This window comes from Calonectris borealis, chromosome 26 (genome assembly GCF_964195595.1).
Source record: "Calonectris borealis chromosome 26, bCalBor7.hap1.2, whole genome shotgun sequence".
In the NCBI taxonomy this organism is placed as follows: Eukaryota; Metazoa; Chordata; class Aves; order Procellariiformes; family Procellariidae; genus Calonectris; species Calonectris borealis.
Window position 1 is genome coordinate 5,484,431 of NC_134337.1, and position 17,232 is coordinate 5,501,662.

Below are 17,232 nucleotides of genomic sequence, written 5' to 3' on the forward strand. Positions count from 1 at the left end.
GTTCCCTTCAGATTTGTGGCTGGTACACAGAGAACAGCAGGGAAGAAATTAGCTCAGCCTGGTCCTGTTGCAGGATCAAACGCATCTCTTCCCAGGCACGATTTTACAGTGCAGTACAGATACAAGCCATAAGCATAACTGCATACTACACAGCTAGTGTCCATTCTTGGACCAAAACAAGTCCCCTTAATGCTCCGAGTCATGACAGGGATCCTCTTGGTTCCCAAATTTGGGATGGTGTAAATACCACGTAGCAAGCCTGAAACACCTCATCACCCAGGAGCTACCCACACCCAACCCTCCAGGCTCAGCTCCGTCACCTGGATCTCAGAAAGGTCTCCACAGCCGAGCTTCTGGCAGTACGCAGATTTCAGAGAGCTGCTTCTCAAGAGTCCGTTGAGGTGGTTGCAGTCAAGACCTCCTCGCCCCCATCACTCCTAAGGCAACCGCATTGCCAGGGACCACTTGCCTTGCATAGAAGGAAAACCAAGCTCTTGGCATGGCTGGCAGCATTGAGATAGTAACTGCCCAAGCACCATCCAAGGGGCATTGCCTTCCAGGCAATGGGAAGGAATGGGGTAAATCCTTCATCCTACTACACAGCAGCTTCTGTTTATCTGAAGCTCAAACTTTTCTTGACAGCCCCATTCCCAAAAGTTTGCAAGCTAAAGGCAGAGGTCAGTAGAAGGGCAACAACCAAGCTCCAAGATGCTCCTGCATTTTCAATCACACTGTCCCATGGACTAGATGGGGAAAAAACCCCAATCAAACAAGAACAACAACAACAAAAAAAACCCCAACAACCAATAAACTTTGCACCCTCCTTCTCAGGAACAACAGGTTTCCTGGGAGAAGTAATAGGAGGCTTCCCTCAAGGAGGCAGAAAGGAAGGTGAACCTGAAGGATTGATATGAAACGCTGTTGGCTGATTAAATTCAAAATGATTGTGATGTTAGGCTCAAGGAGGGTAGCAATTAGTATTTCCAGCAAGGACAGGAATTGAGCTGACATGAGTTCTTCATTGGTTTCCCTCCCCACCTCCACATAGCATGTCTGATATGCTCTCATCATATCTCACGTCCTTAATGCCCTGTGCATGCAACTTTCAAATCTCTGCAGCCTATAATTAAGAGATACTGTCACATCTTTCTGTTCCACTAACAGAATAATGGTTTTCCTGAGCAGAGGCTAAGCTGAGAAGCTTATTTTCAAAGCAGGAGACCATTATCCTTGGACAATGTTCTGTGCCAGTGACTGTGCCTCATTATACCAAATGTTTAAGCTGCACGTGGGGGAGTCGGCTGGAAACCCTGGCCGCTGGGAAGGGAGAGTTGAGGGGGTTTAGCGTCTGGGTTCAGTTTCCGTTCAGATTCAGGACAGCGTCCTGTGGCACAGGTTACACACTGCGGGCAGTGCCAGCTTGCCCCCAACGGACCATCTCAGCAGACATCCATACAGGAGGACCCAGAGCCGTCCTCTGAGCCTAGAGAGGGGAGGAGAGGTCTGGCAAAGCAGCCGGGGGAGGTGTAGGCTTGTCCATAGATAACGTGATACTGGTGCATGACTATATCATGGAAACCCAGCAGAAGGCTGGAGGGGAAACCAAGCGACCCATTCACTTGGCCCTTGGTCCTGCTGCACGTCGGTCCCCAGCAGCAACCACTGTTCCCTACAGCCGCTCGCTAAGGGACTTCAACCACAAGCCCTTTTTGAACAGCCTGATGGCAAACAGCCCGCTTCCCACCTGCACCATCCACTGCTGCTCTGTGTGAGCTTTCTTGGGGAAGCCAATGAGGCTCATCCAGCTCCGAACAATTATACTGGCTCCATTTGGTATAACGAGGCAATTAGCTCCATGAGGAATGCAGATGTTTCTTTTTGGTTTTTAGCACTGTCCCTGTAAATGCAGACCTCATCATATCTCTCTCTGATCAGGCTCTTTCTGCTTCTCTCTGTTTTATTCCCATTCTTTCTTCTCCTTTTCACCTGGTCTATCCACATGGACCATGAAGGTCTCTTGAAAGGTAGGACCACGTGCTGCCAGAAGTCCGGCACATTTAGCTTTTTTTATTTTCCTTCCTTCTAGCTATTTATTTCTTTATAGCTGAAACTATACCTTCCCCTCCTGATTCCCATGCACCTGCCTCCACCTAACACATTAAACAAGATCCCTCTAACTCCTGCTGGCATCAGGGGTACCCCCATCTCCAGCAAGTTGCATCTTGCTTGGAAATGCTCTGTGGGCTGGGGGCACCCCCGAGCACCAGCCAGGCCCCCCAGCCCCACGCTCGAGCAGCTGATCCCTCCCAGCGAAGCCAAGGGTTGGACCCGGGGACGATGCCCTCGGTGCATTCAGCACCCTGATGCCGGACACCCAGGGGATGGTGGCAAGGGATACGAGAAAAAAAAAAAAAACCCACTAGATCCTAAACAATCTGCCCACTCTTTGTCTTAGTCCTGAAAATCCTCCCTCCAGCTCAAGCCTCCCCCTCTTCTCAATGATTTATGCAACTCAGGACAACGTTTCCCAAATGGTTTTCATCTGGGTGCTCTGGTTCTCTAATGCACACATCGGCAAGCCCCATAGAAATCCATTTTAACAGGGTTATAGTGCATCAAGATGCTGATGAATATCTGCTTTGCCCTTCTAATGCACTAACAGGATAAATAGTACTGGAGAGAGGTAAAACCAGGGGGCAGGTTCGGGAAGTGCATTGCCAGGGTGTTTGTGCTGCAAACCCCCATTAGGGAAAATCGGGCTCTAGATTCAGCTTTAACTGAACCCCAAACCTTGGGAAAGGATATTGCAAATAAAGGGATCTGGGTTTTGCCACTCTCTACTTGGCATTTATTGGGCTTTCTAACTGGCAGTCCTGCTTGCAGACTGAAGTCTCTTCCTCCTCCCCCCAGAAAGAAGCTGCTTTCAAAGCTAACAAGTTATTTTTTATTGTGATGCCAAGTTAACACAAGGCCTCAAATATTGGTTTTGTATTATCGCTTAATTCACAAAGTGCTGATATAAGGAAATATGTTAGAAAGCTGCGTGTTGTACTGTGGGATACCAAATTCCTCTCCCACTGTAGAGAGCTAATGCCATTAATTAAATGGCATGAGAGGATTTAATGCCTTCCCCAGCTGAAGAACATTTTGCTCCCTGGCCCAAGCAAAGTGTTTCTTGTGCCTTCATGGGAGGCAAACACCTTCGTGTGGACACTGACTATCAAGGGCTGCTACTTCTACTGATTTTAAGAAAAATAAAGGAACAGAGTAGAGTGCCATGCTGGGGAGTGAGTCGGATGAGTCCCAAGCTAAAACAACAACAATAAAAGACAGGAATGGAGGTGGGAGGACAAATGTTTAAGGTATATATGTGATACTTTTAGGAATATTACAGAATTTGCACGCTGGACATAAAATCAAACATGAACTAAGGACTAGTTGATATGAAAATTAATTTTTATATATAGTAATCCACTCTCATCCTCCACGCAATGTTATCTGTATTTATGAGATAACCAGCCCTTGCCCTCCAGAGAGAAAACAGCTTTTCCCTGTTTTTTGTTAAAAGGGTTTCTTTAAAGGGTTGAGGTTTTTTTCCTGTGGGTCAGACTATTTATTTTTCTGTGACCTGGCTTAATCTTTCTAGTGAAAAAGAGAAAAGGATAAAGAATTGAGCAAACAAGCTTAGATGCTCAGAAATAAGATTCAAAAGGTAAATTCCCATGAGTTTTGGAAGCTGCACAGAACTTGGCATCCTATACATGCCCCCTCGCAGTGCTTTCAGAGCGCTCCCCATTGCATGTAGCTATCTAAACAGCTGAGTGTGTTTTTTGCAAAGAAATCTGGAAAGAAACCTCACTAAACCAGGTTACACCAAGGTTGGCTAAAACGCTAAGAGAAAGAAAGAACATAAGCAATGACAAGGAAAGGATATTTATAACGTACATCCAGTTGGACTGATCTAAGCGTCGTATGTAATACAGGTTAAAAAAAAATTGCTTTCTGAAAAGAAAAAGCGTGAAGGTTGGGCTTGCAGAAATACCAACCACAGCACCAATTGCACAGGCGGCTGTGGGCCTCCTACGCGGAGGCTGTCTGCCCACCCGCACGTACGGGCCAGACACATCACGACTCGCTGTCTGCGGTCAGAGCACCCCACGTTTGTGGTCTCTGGTCAGTATATTTGCACACTGGATTTATTTTTGAATATCCAGACCTTGGGTGAAGGTTGTAAGCCCTATTCTCAACCCTTACTGTGTCTGTCTGTCTTCTGCTACCCAGCGATGAAGACAACAAACCCCTGCCAAACAGCCAGACCTCCTTGGACGGCACGATAAAGCAGCAGGAGAGTGACGATAGCTTGGTGGACTATGGAGAGGGGGGCGAAGGGCAGTTTAACGAGGACGGCTCCTTTATCGGCCAGTACACGGTGAAGAAGGACAAAGAGGAGACCGAAGGCAACGAGAGCTCGGAAGCCACCTCCCCAGTCAATGCTATCTACTCGTTGGCGTAGCGCAATGCACTGAAACCGCAAACAGCCTGAGGTGTTTGTAGTGGATGGGGGTTAAACAACAGCCGCTGCTGCCACTACCTCCAACAGAAACGTGTGAATGAAACCAACCAACAATTACAAAAAAAAAAAAAAAAAGAAAAGAAAAAAAAAAGAAAAAAAGTCCAAGCAAACAGGCAGACCAGGTGGCTGCCGATGCCATCTTATCCTTAGCAAACAAGCAAACGGCAAGGACTCCCGGGGCGCGGATGGGTTGTAGCTGTAGCTGAAATCTGGGCTGAGCCAGAGGGGCTGGAGGAGGAGCGGGATGCTCGAGCTGCGCCCCAGCTTTGGGGCTGGCCCCAGTGCCCAGAGCCAGCCCGGAGGGGCCACGATGGGCTCAGCCATTCAGGCTCCCCAAGGCCCTTTTTGTTCTTTTGGGAGGGAGTTAAAAATTCTTTTTTTTAAATCTTTACAGGAAGGTTCCAGATAAGAGGGGGGAAAAAAGAAAAAAAAAAAAAAGGAAGAAAAAAAAAAAAGAGTTTTGGGAAGGGAAGAGGGGTGAGCAGGGCCTGGGCAGAGTAGCAAGAACAACATAAATCCATGAAAGGAGGAAAGTGGTGGATCTTTGGGTAACGACACCACGGCACTGTACTACTGAAATGTCCATCCTCACGGCAGCATCTTGCCCACAGCCTCTCCCAAACAAGTCAGCGCCACAACCTCCTTCCCGAAAGGCCAAGCAGCACCTATGCAGGGAAGAGCAGGTTCCCTACGGCTTCCCTTGGCACCGTAACTCGCATCGGTGCCAATGCTCCACAGTCCATCACCCCTGCAAAGCCCACGGAGAGGTCACCCACATCCCCACGGGGCTCCGGAGCACCCTCGGAGGACAAGAGGTTGCAGAAGAGCTTGTGGGATTTGTGGAAGGACAGTCGGGTGCTGCTCACCCTCCGAGCCCAGGATAACAGCATCGCTTGCCTGGGTAATTGCAGGGAAACCATTTTGGTTCAGTCCTTGCTTTGTAAGAATTTGGGGGGAAGCTGCCCCCAGACCACACCTGCTTTCTTTTAAAGGCAACTCCATAAATCTTATGTAGCAAAGAGGGAGTGGAAGCAGGACCAGTATTAACATAGGATGAGGGGACCAGAAATCACTTATTTTTAAAAATGAAAGCCACCCGGTCAGGATGAGAAGCACCCACCAGGATCGGGTGGAGGATCCCCTGCTGTTGACCTGCACCGCAGCTCCCGATCAGCAGCTCGAACGGTCCAGGGACAGGCGTCCCTCGGGAGACAGGGAGGAAGGCACACGGCGCAGGACCCGAGTCCGCACCTTCCCCAGGCACTGGGGACGGGCCAGATCAACAGTGTTTTCTGCTAAACTCTCCTCCTCATTTCTGACAGTGGCCTTCCCCCCCTCCATCAATCAGCCTGAGCGAGACCCTTCCCCGAGCGAGCGCCTGCACCGCGGGACTCCCCTCCGCTGTCTTATTTACATATCAAGACAACACGCGATTTAAGTTAACCCGTTAACACACTCTAACAAAGCGTCTCGGACAGGAGTGCTCCTTCACATGCCTTACACAGCTTCGAACTTCCCGTGAAGTTTAATAAACTGATACTATTCCCCCACCGCTTACGCACCCCTAACGCGATGGTCTTCGATCCGCCAGACCAGTAGGAGTAGGATGCCTGGGCAGCTCTCCCAGCTGAGACAGCATGGATCATTGTAGAAGGTAGAGTTTTATAATAGACCGTACTTAGTGGCCAACGCCATGTGTATTCTCCCACTTCCTGCACTTTTGAAACCAAAGGTACCTTCGCTGAAAGAGATCGGATTTCTTCGGACAGTTTCACAGACGGCGAACGATGTTAGGATGGATTTTTCTTTCATTTCTTTTTCTAAGGAGGACATTTTTGTTCAGCATAATGGATTAAATGCAATAGGATTAATGCAATTATTCTTTTAGCTTTCAAGCTGGTTTGCTATGAAGACATATTGCTAACAAGAATACTTCTACTAATATGGATTGTTGAGATGGACTTTGCCACATTCTTTAAGCTGCTAATGGCACAACTATCCTGTGCTTCGGGGAAAAGTCCGGACCTGCTCAGCACCTACTGCTGGAGCACACAGAGAAAACAGGAGAGAGCAAACCAAACAGCAAAGGAGCTACATGCGCCACGTGAGCCAAGGAGGGTTTAGGCTGGTGTTAACAGGCAGAGCCCCCTCCTAGAGCCAGGGGAACTCCTGCTAGCCCAGGGCAGCGCAGGGATGTCCCCTCTCCACCGCACAGGAACCCATCTGCCAGGGCCCTCCATCCGTGTCATCTTACAGAGTAGGAGCCATACGTCTTGCTCCGCTACCATCAGCGTAAATGCATTCATTCAACAAGCCTATTTCTACTGCTGCCGCTCGCCGCTGATCCGGTTTAAGGAGAGCATCTCCCAGCCCGTTCCCAGGACATGCAGCAATTGTATTTGGTTTTTAAGCAAACGCACCAGGCCAAATGTAACACAGCCCTCGGTCACGGGGATAATCACTTCCCAAGCCTACGGCTGTCCTTACAATGTTGAGTTTGCGTAACTTCTTGCCCAAGAACTGGTGGAAATGAGGAGAGAAAGGAACTCCAGCCTCCACTGCGGAAGAGTCTCTGCCGCCAGAGCTGGGCATCTTCATTCACACCCAGCACACCAGCTCCTCGCTGCTTTGTGGACCAACCGCTAATGGGGACCACAAGACCCTTGGCTACCACGCAACACCTCCAAACCTCAAGAAAGTTGGTCAGGCGTTACTGGAACAGGGCGGTCTGTGTCATGTATCTGTATTATGTGCCATTTATATTAAAGCCTGTATTTCTGTCCTGTCATTAACCACCATTTTACTGAGCAAACCTCTTAGCATCCATTTGGAAATGGAGAAGCGTTTCACGCTGTAGCTTCACAGTGCGTGCCCTGCGGCGTGCTTTGGCAAGCGGGGAGGGAAGGAGCTGGACTGAGCCCAGCTAGTCCTGTCCTAACCCCAAAAAGTCTCGCAAAAACAATTAGAGTCCTACCACCACGTTACTTTAAGTAACCAGAAAAGGAAGGACATGTCTGCAGAGGGCCCGCTGGACAAACGGCTTGGTGTAAGTTACTTGGAGTCTTGTATTGGCTTGGTGTAAAAATTACTCAAATATTATAAAGTCAAGTCAAAATTTTAACATTTTTTTGAAACATCCCCTAGAGTTTTGGAGCCCAAAGAATTCTCACTAAGGTCAAAACTCATCCCGAGCTTAACATTTTTTACTCCCTTTAATAAAGATTCAGTAGATGTTTCACAGGTAGTTACTGTGTTGTGGGGAGCAAAGCCCTTGTTGCTTCGACCACCAAAACCACCGCAGCTCTGACAGGGTGACCCCACGCCACCCCAAAACGCATTCGCCTCCCAGAAACAGCCGGAGCCAGGCTGCACCCGCACCAGCACCGCGGCCACGCTTCTGCTGAGCGAGTGTCCTTCGAGCGCTAGGAGACGGATGGAGACCCCGCACAAGGACCGGTGGTGCTGACGGCTCTTGCCTGTTTGGGTGTGCACCGTGCCGGCGGTTGCGTCTGCCTGTCCCCCGTGTCACCCTGCGGGACCTGCTTTGCTTCTCCATCCCTAGCTGTCCCTCTCCAGAGGGGACAGGCCAGTCACCTCGGCTCCTGCTACCTATAGCGTGACCCCCAGGATTAGCAGAGAGGCTCGGGGGAGCCCTGTATCAGCCGCCCTCTGCTCAAAGGGCAGGACCCCTCCTAAGGGGTCGGTCTCCATCACAGGGGTGACCGTCCCTCTCCGAGATCTGCACAGCCTCTCTGAAGCAGGGTACACTTTCATCTTTTCTTTTGCAGAAGATACATCTTCATAAAGGGTTTAAATTAGGGGCCAACACTTAATAAATAAATAAATAAAAAGAAAAAGAAGAGCCAGACCCAAAATCAAGTGCTCTCAGAAGCTGGTGAAAAAGCAACTCCCAACTTGCAAACTTGAGCTTGTTTATACAGCAGTCCGAGCCAAAGCCTCATCCAAGTTCTGGATCCAGACTCTGCCGGCTGCATCCGAGCCCAGGGGCACAGCCCGCCCCTCCCCAACACGCAGCCTTTCGCTATTTGGAGCACGTGTACGACAGCTGATAGGAACCACGGGAGCGCAAGCGCGGGATACGAGAGGACACTTGCTGTCTTTACATGATCTTGAGGCTGCTGCTATTCTCCCCGAAGCGATGTTGCAGTAAGAGACAGAAAAGCAGTGGGAAAAATTGGGTTTTGGTACGAGCCCCGAAATCCTGCTCACAGAAACCCCAACTGTCTGTCCTGCCTGGGCACCAGGTCATGATGTCCCCACAACACCCCCTGCCAGCATTGCCTTCTCGCAGATGACAGACCCCGAGTCCATGTATTACGGTCACTTCTGAGCCGAGAGATTGACCTGTCGGTGAGGAGCCGCAGCTCCTGCCGCCGTCACGCCGGGGTGCGAGGGCAGAACCGCGCAGCATCGTCCAGCACCGGAGCCGTGCCCCTGCCGTGCCTTACCTGGCATGCGGCACTCGCTCCATCCATGCCACCGGCTCTCCTGGCAAGTCCCGCCGCCTCTCCTCGGTGCGCAGGTCCCAGCAGAGCTGCGAGTTCAATCTGCAACGTAACGTCCGTCGTACCAGGCTTAATTGTGTACTAGCAGCAAAGGATTTCAGTTAAGCAATAAACAAACCTTGTAAAAAAAAAAAAAAAGACCACGTCCTATTTCTTGCACTAAGACCTGTTTTATTAACGAGAATAACGACGCTTTTCTGGTCCTAACAAAATAACCCACCACATCAGTAGCTCCCCCTTGCCCAGCAGCGCCTGTCTCCATGTCCTTCGCAAGTGGGCATCGGGCTTTGGTTGTCAAATGCAGTCTAAACCCCGTGTCAAACCCACAGAACAGACTCCTTCCTTTGCAGTACAGAGTTTTAAATGTTCGTTCCTCCTGCTCACATCAGAAAGAAAGTATTGGACTGTTTCGTTTTTCTTTAATTTGTAAATATATCGCCATCCATCCATCCTCTCTGTAAAACCTCCTGGTTGTTCTAAAGTATTCTATGTATTTATTTGCCTTTTTTTTAAAGCAAAAAACACCACCTTTGCGTTAACCCACTTGTTCCAATGAGAATTGTATAGCTGAAGCTGTAAAATTAACAGCTTACAGCGAGAAGATTTATGGGCTACAGAAAAAATGTTTAATATAAGGACTTATAAACCGACTGCATGAGAGATGAAAGAAGGCCAAAATACTCAGATATCATTTTTTTGAATCACTGTAAAAAGAAAAGACTGGATTTTTTTGTATAGAGAACACTAAACGTATAATAAAACATTGTTCAAAACTCATGCTAAGCCTGCAATTCATTTCCATCAGCTTTCAAAAGGTAAAAGCCGGCGCTGCTGCCCACCCACAGCACCGGGCGAGCGCTCACCAAACACCGGCCCTTCACAGCCTGCAAAACCGTGCTGCTCCCCGCCGCCCCCCGGCTCGCAGCCCCAGCACCACCCTCCCTCGCCAGCCCTTCCCCAGGAAGGCAAGGCTGCTCCGCAGGCTGTTCCCCTGAAGCCATCCGAAGGGGAAGCACGAACCCCACTGCGGAGACGCAGCACATCCTTCCAGCAGGTCAGTGCTTCTGCTGAAGAAAATCTGACCGAGTGGTTTAAGAACCTCAGCGTCTCCTTTGCTACCCTGCTAGACCGTTTTGTTAGCCCTTGGTCTACCTAGGCAAAGCAGCACAAGCCCCGGGGCAAGACTGGCAGCGATAAGACACCGTGGATGCTTTGTTTTCAGAAGCACCTCCCAACAGCCAGGTCCAGAGCTCAGCGCAGCACAGGACCGCGCTGAGATGTGAAGCCAGGGTGGCGGGACAGGAGCAAACCCTCCAGCACAGCCCTCCGCCCACCACAGGTTCCCAAAGCCCGTGCAAGCTCAGTGCAGCAGTTCTGCATTTCTGCTGCTGCAACGCAGCACAAGAGGTTCACGTGAGGTTGCAGAAAGAGTCTGGGGAGCGGCGGGTCTTTGCTCCCGTTGCACCCGAGCAGGCTGCAGGGATGACTTGGCACAGGCAGGGCAGCTCTCCCCACTAGTATTTTTATAGCCCCCCAGCTCTGGGTGCTCTGACATCTCCCACCCACAGCCACAGATCTGCTCAGCCGCGTTAAACAGCGGGAGACACTTCGTTCATTAAAACCTGGTAGAGGCTGAAACATGGGAGCAGCTCAAAGCGCCAGGACAAGCCCATCAGAAGTACCCCGGGTGAACGGGATGGGAGCGGCTGCGCAGGCGGGGAGGTGCAGCGCCGGCACATCTCGCTGCACATCGCCCTTCGAGGCGGGGAGCCCGGCCAGCGCATTGCCACCGCCCGACGGGTGGGTGGGCTGGCAGCAGCCGGGCCAGGCAGCACCACGCAGGGCATCCAACACAGGGAGGAGAGCCCGTCCTCCAACGGAACGGAGCTACTGGGATTTCAACCGACGCCCTGTCTGATGTTTGTCTGTCCAAATGAGCGCCGTGAAAGCCGGAGAGTTCAACTTCTGCCCTTCAACAGGGTTTTAAATAATTGCACATGGCTGCCAGCCCACGAGAAGCATTAGGGGAACCACTCAAAGAGCAGCGATATCTGTGCCCAATGGTCTGGACAGGAGCGCATTGCTCCTTGCAAAGCCCTCACTGACTGTCTCGGAAGCCTCGGTGCAGGCAATGGGGAAACTGAGGCACAAAGGAGCAATGCCTGCCCAGTTACCTGGACATACTCGTGATGCTGGCTTGGCGTGTTTGAGACACTGTGCCGGCAAACAGCAGCTCCGCACCCTTACCAGTGCCGGCTGCAGCACGAAGACCCTTCGGAAGCACACGATATAAGCTGGAGAAAGAAACCCCCGTGGCCCAGCAAACACAGGGGAGCGCCAGGGTTTAACCCAGCTCCCCCCTCCTGACCCGGCACGTCCTGGCAGACAGCAGTGAGCGATGCCTCCCCCTGGGGCCAATCCTGCACTCCCCAGCCCTTCCTGCCCCCGAGGCTCTGAAGTGCTCTTAGCAGAGGCTCCCTGGTGCAAAGCCTTGACGAGAATGGGCTGAAGGAAGGGGGGAAATACAGCAGAGCCTATTTGGCTAATAAAGAGGTAATTGCTGCGTCCCTCGCTAATAGGATGAAAGTATTAGTGCTTCCTACTCCAGTGCTTCATCCGCCCCCTCCCCACCACTTACTTGAACAGCAGTGAGGAAAAAAAAAAAAAAGCACCTTTTCCCCAGCGTAGGAGACCTCCCCAGTGCAGCCTGGGGCGATGGAGGCACCAGCCACCCTCGGTCCCTGCCCCAAGGAAGGATGAAGAAGGAATTCGCTTGGCCCTTGATGCAGAAATTCAAGCTAGCCGGAACCCAGGGACCCCTCTAACACCTCAAAGCCATTTCCCACCGCCCACAGCCACGGGAACCAGCGGGGCCCAAGGTCTCAGCTTCGCACAGGGCTGTGCAGGCGGCTGCTTCCATAATTCCCATGGGACACACGGCGTTTTTATCATCCAGGAGCGAGCGACAATGGACCCATCCTCATCCTCGCGATCGATACAGGGGGAGACATGCACGCATTAGCACTCATCCCTTTTTATGGCACGATAATGACACCCACTTCTTCCCTGACCTCTGCCCGCCCGGTGGGGCTGGATCGATGCCGACAGACTGCCTCCAATTACCCTCCTCCTCCTCGGAGGGGCAGCTCCAGCCTATTGCCCATTACTGTAGCTAAGAGCCATCCACTGTCGGCACTGGGAATATCCAAGGGAGCCCTTTCAGCTGCTATCGCTGCGGTCTCGGTACGCGTCTGCACTAGGACGAACACCCAAGAGGTCACCGCTGCCCTTGTCACCTGCGGAGAGACCCTCGGAGAGGTGCTGATAGAGACAGGAGGAGAGGGGGCAGAGGGCAGGTCCCCCTCCTTCCACTGGGGACGGGGCTCGTCACCCCTCTTGGGTTTCCCTCTATCAGTCCTTTTGCTGGGGGTCAGGATCCAACCCTGTTTTTCCCTTCTGTCCAGCACAAGCGCCTGCTATCCCAGGTGAGCTCTGTGGGAAGGGCTGTGGCCGGTTTCTCCCAGTCTCACCCCAAAACGGCAGCGGGGAGCAGAGAATGGGGCAAGTTGGGCAAGGGGAAGGGAGATGGGACCGGCCACGCGCCTCACTCCATCACAGGCACTCTCCTGCCTGCACCCATTTGCTGGAGGAGTCTGGACTGCTGGAGCTTCGCCAATCAATAGAGATACTAATGCCTTAATTACTCCTCTGTAATTGCAGGGTATTAACCTGTGGACAGCCCCAGCGCCCATTGATCTCCTTACATCATTAACAGGTCTGGGCTGGAGCTGGGAGGGATGGAGAGAGCAGGGTGGTCCCTGCCACGCTCCCGAATCCTCCGCTTCCCACCTCACCGCGCACAGTCTAGCAGCGACCTGCCCACCGGCAAACCCCACTGCGGGGGTCCTTCGCACCACAGCAGTGATGGGATCGGCAGCATCTCTTTCCCCCAAATTTCAGTGCCTACAGGGTATCGCAGAGGAGGTCCTGGAGCATCCCTGTCACATCTCATAGCATCACTCCACCCGGACAGACCTCCCCCCAGCAGCCAGAAAACAGCAAAGATCTCACGGGTGCAGATATTCCCCGGGAAGGGCTCTGGGTGCAGCCTCCCGGGGGGCACAGCTACGCAGAGGGCTGCCAACGTGGGCAAGCTCAGCCCTAAGCCCCTCGGACCACAGCAACAGCCAAAGGTGGCTCCTGCACACCCAAAAACCCAAAGCTGACCCAGGCTGCACCCCCTGTCCCCCCCGGCAGCGTGCAGAGCCACCCGCTTGGTCACGCACCGCTAACCCTGCTGCGAGGAAAGCCCGTCCTCCCCGGCGCAGCGCAGGTCGGGCACCACCTACGACAGCCGCGCTCAGCTCGATGGAGCTTCCCAAAATTTTGCTATAAAGCAATCTTCCCAGCGCGCATATACGCCTGGTTAGGTGTGTATGTATACAGATACACATATATTTAGGCACAGGGGCGTGCACATATACAAAAACATGCACACGCTGCACAGAGGTGAGTGTCCCTGTCGAGACACCCCCCCAGCTGGGGGTGCTCCCTTTCCTGCTTCCACCCCACAGAGGGGGGCTCGGCCCCCCACCTGCTCCGGCCCCAGGGACGGGGCGAGCCGGCGTGCAGACAAGGGGTTTGTGCTGGGGACTGGTGGGAGCAGCAGCCAGGGAGGCAGAGGAAAGGCATGAATTATGCATGATGCTGCAAGTCGCTCTGCCTCCCTGACTGGTCCTTGGACTGTGGCAAGTGAGGTAAAGGCAGAGGAAAAAAAAATACCCTCTCCAGGGACCGGCGTGGTGGTTGGCAGCGAGCGAGGGAGCGTGCACGCAAGGAGGGAGGAGAGGGAGGAGCACATCCTAATGCAGAGATGCTGCAGTGGCTTTGGGCACACACATCCACACTCGGGCAGGCACCAGCCAAGCGCTGCCTCGCAGCCGAGCCTCCGGCAGCGGCGGGGCCCCGCGGGCCCCCGGCTCATGCACACGCATCCGCCTCGCACAAGGTAAGCGCCTTCGCCTTCCTTCCTGCATTCGAGAGGGAGGAAAGAGGCTCCGGGTTTCAGGGCACCATTCCCCATCAGAGCCAACTTGCAGGCGCGCTCGGTTTTGCTCCGGCGAGAAGGAACCTGCCAGAGCTCGCTCGCCTCCGGCGGGAATGGGGAGGCGAGGGCAGGGGGTCGGCTCGGGCATTTCTCGGCGGGCGATGGCTTTGCAGGCGATGCGGGCTCTGCCTGCGCTGGAGAGGAGCCGGGGGTGGAGTTGGGCGGAAGGGGGGGCTACGGCTGTGTCACTTGTGGCAGGGGCTGAGCAGCCGAGGTCGACACGGCTGTCAGCAGAAACGTCTCTCATGGAATAAGTCTGGGAATATTTTTATTATTATTTATTACTGTTATGCTTTTCCTGGTGCATTCTGGCTGGGGGCACTTTGAGAACCCGCTGGCGGGGTCAGGCATCTTGAACGCGGCACCTGGGAGGGGCGGGGGGGACTCACACAGCTTTTGCTGCACAAAACTACTTCTGCATCTCCAGCACGGGCTGGCAGAGCCCAGAGCAGCCCAAGAGACCCGAGTTTCCTCTCCAGGGAGGGCAGAGAAGGAAGGCCACGGTGTCCCAAGTTCCCCTCCCTAGGCACGCCCCAGGAGGGCAGATCCCGGGTGAGGGGTGGGAGGTTGGGCTGCACACGGGGGTATTTCTGTGTGCGAGGCTGGTCGGGGTTTTGCAGCGCATCGGGGAAGCTGAGGGCAGCGGGGAGCCGGAGGGGCTCAGTGCGAAGTCATGAACAAGAACTTGCCCACCCCAGGCCTGCACCGCGGGGCACGGGGGGCACCGGCAGGCAGGGCACCGCTTTGCCCCTTCCCACGTGCAGCAGGACATGCTCGGACAGGGGAGCAGCCGGGGCTGGGCAGGCTGGGGTGTGCTTTGCGGGGCCCCAGTCCCATGTCTTAAAACTTCCCGAGCTCCCTCCTCCCGTTGCATCTCACCCGCGCTGACCCACCGACTCCCCCAGGCTTGCACCGCTCCCGCAAGCCTCAGCATTCTTTTTCTGGCTGGACTGGGGAGCATTCAGAGATTGTCGTCTCTCCAAGGAAACACTAGTTGCTTTGAGGATGGGAGGCAGCAGCCTCTACATCCAAGAGCCCTCCCCAGCAGCAACCCCAGCCCAAGGCTTTACCCAGACCCCCAGAACGGCTCTTGCTCCTCCCAGGCCATCTCCAGGCGTGTCCGCAACAAGCTCCGAGGGTACAAAGCTGAAGCACAGGCTCTTGCACGAGATTTAGGAGCAGGTTTGCATCCACGGATGAACCTCTCAAGGCTGTATATTTGGTACCGAGCGCACCCGACAGCAACACCAACCCCGAAAGCCACTTGCTTTGCCAATACAGGAAAGCGTCGGGTCCCAAACTTTCTAGAAATAACTGTACTTTCCAGGGGTAGATGAGAATTACCCAGGACTAAAGAAAACAGGAAACAAGAGGGTCACGTCAAGCCCAGCTGCACGCTCTCCCTGGAGCACGATTGAGTAGACCGAGACAAAGGGATGCTAACACTCTTCTCCATCACCCGATCAATTACTACCAAACAGAGCAACCTCGACTTTTATCACTCAAAATACATCTGCAGAGAATTTAATGGCCTGTGTTATTATTTTCTCTGCAGATTTACCACAAGCAAATCAAAGGCGGCAGAAAACCCAACCATGTCATTAGGGAGGTATTTCCCACACACGCACCAGATGCACCTAAACCTGGTGCACGGAGGATCTCGCCCACGGAGCTGGGAGTCCATGTGGAGACTGAGCTCATGTGTGAGCCACGCATTAAAGCACGGCTCGGCTGTTCAGCCACCCTGCATGCTTTGTGCGTGTCCAAAGTCCAAATTATCCATAAAAAGTCATCAACCCCAATGAGGGGTTGTTGTTCAGCCACCCTGCATGCTTTGTGCGTGTCCAAAGTCCAAATTATCCATAAAAAGTCATCAACCCCAATGAGGGGCAGACACCTCCCCATGTTTCTCAGTGCCTCCTCCCTTCAGCAACCCCCAGGGTCTCCCGTAGCACTGCGTCTACTTGCAGTGACCATGCCACCACCCCAATCTTTGAGATTTTTCCTTGAAGGTGCTGGGCATGAAGCAAACCCACGCAGTCACCTGGAAGATATCACATCCCGAGGGAGCCTCCCGACAGCTCCCCAGCGAGAAGCGCGGGGCTCCCTGCTCAGCGGAGCAGAGCTGCGAGGGCCAGCAAGCCCTGGGCTCAGCAGTCGCAGGGCTGGCTCCCAGCACCGGGCTCGCCCGCACCGACCAGCCCAGAGCATTGCCCTTCTGCTCAAAACAGGGATGGGTTTTGCTCTGTCTCACGGGGATTGGCTTAACACAGCCCTGCCTGTAGTTATCCTACACAGCTGGAGGCACATCTCTCCTTCCTAAATCAGGGTCATGCACTATCAGCCCTGCTTTCCAGGAACTACAGATGCCCAGGAAGATTTTGGGATGGGCTGATGGCAATCCTGTAAGCCCAGGGCTCTGCAGCAATGGGACCAGATCGCTGCACACATCCCCTTCGCACCAGGTTAGCTTGCAGTGTTGCCATATAAACAAATATGCCACGCGGGAAACCCAGCATGGCCAGGGGCTTTCAGAGATGCTGTTAAAGCTCAGATTGCAGAAACAGGCAAGAGAGGCTTCCTTAGAGAGTCCTTTAAGAGTCAAAAAACATAGATGGAAGGGGAGAAACATTACTAAAATCTGCTGTGATAGGCTGTATCAGGCTCTTTCTAGACCCTTTCTGTCTCTTCCTGACACTAAATGCCTTTGGGTGCTTGTGGAGCTGTAGAGAAGGAATAGGTCTCAGCAGACAAGGGAACACAGTCCACTCCCAACCTACACAAAAGTTCTTTCCTTGAACCCAAAATGTTTTCTTCTCCATGACAAACACTCTTGGTCCCATTGCCGCAACGCAGCTATAGGGTCCAGGATCTTACCGGAGGGATGTTCACCACGACGGAGATGTCCCAAGACCTCAGGGTACTCCCACCCACAGCTGGTTGTGCAATACTGAACCCAACCTCCCCCAGCAGCCTAGGTCCTAAATCATTACGTGTATTATTTACTGCACAGCCTGCAGAGCTGT

At 53.1% G+C, this 17,232-nt stretch overlaps 2 protein-coding genes across 2 annotated transcripts in view; both read left to right on the forward strand.

The window, feature by feature from the left end:
- NFASC (neurofascin) overlaps positions 1–9,870 on the forward strand; it is a 96,248-nt gene extending 86,378 nt beyond the window's left edge. Inside the window, exon 32 of the mRNA XM_075174105.1 lies at positions 4,282–9,870. Within this exon, the coding sequence (XP_075030206.1) occupies positions 4,282–4,513 (232 nt within the window). The 3' untranslated portion in view covers positions 4,514–9,870. The remainder of the gene's footprint in view (positions 1–4,281) is intronic.
- A 4,122-nt stretch (positions 9,871–13,992) lies between these two features.
- CNTN2 (contactin 2) overlaps positions 13,993–17,232 on the forward strand; it is a 29,392-nt gene continuing 26,152 nt past the window's right edge. The window contains exon 1 of the mRNA XM_075174503.1: positions 13,993–14,107. The gene's annotated coding sequence lies outside the window, so the exon portion shown is untranslated. The remainder of the gene's footprint in view (positions 14,108–17,232) is intronic.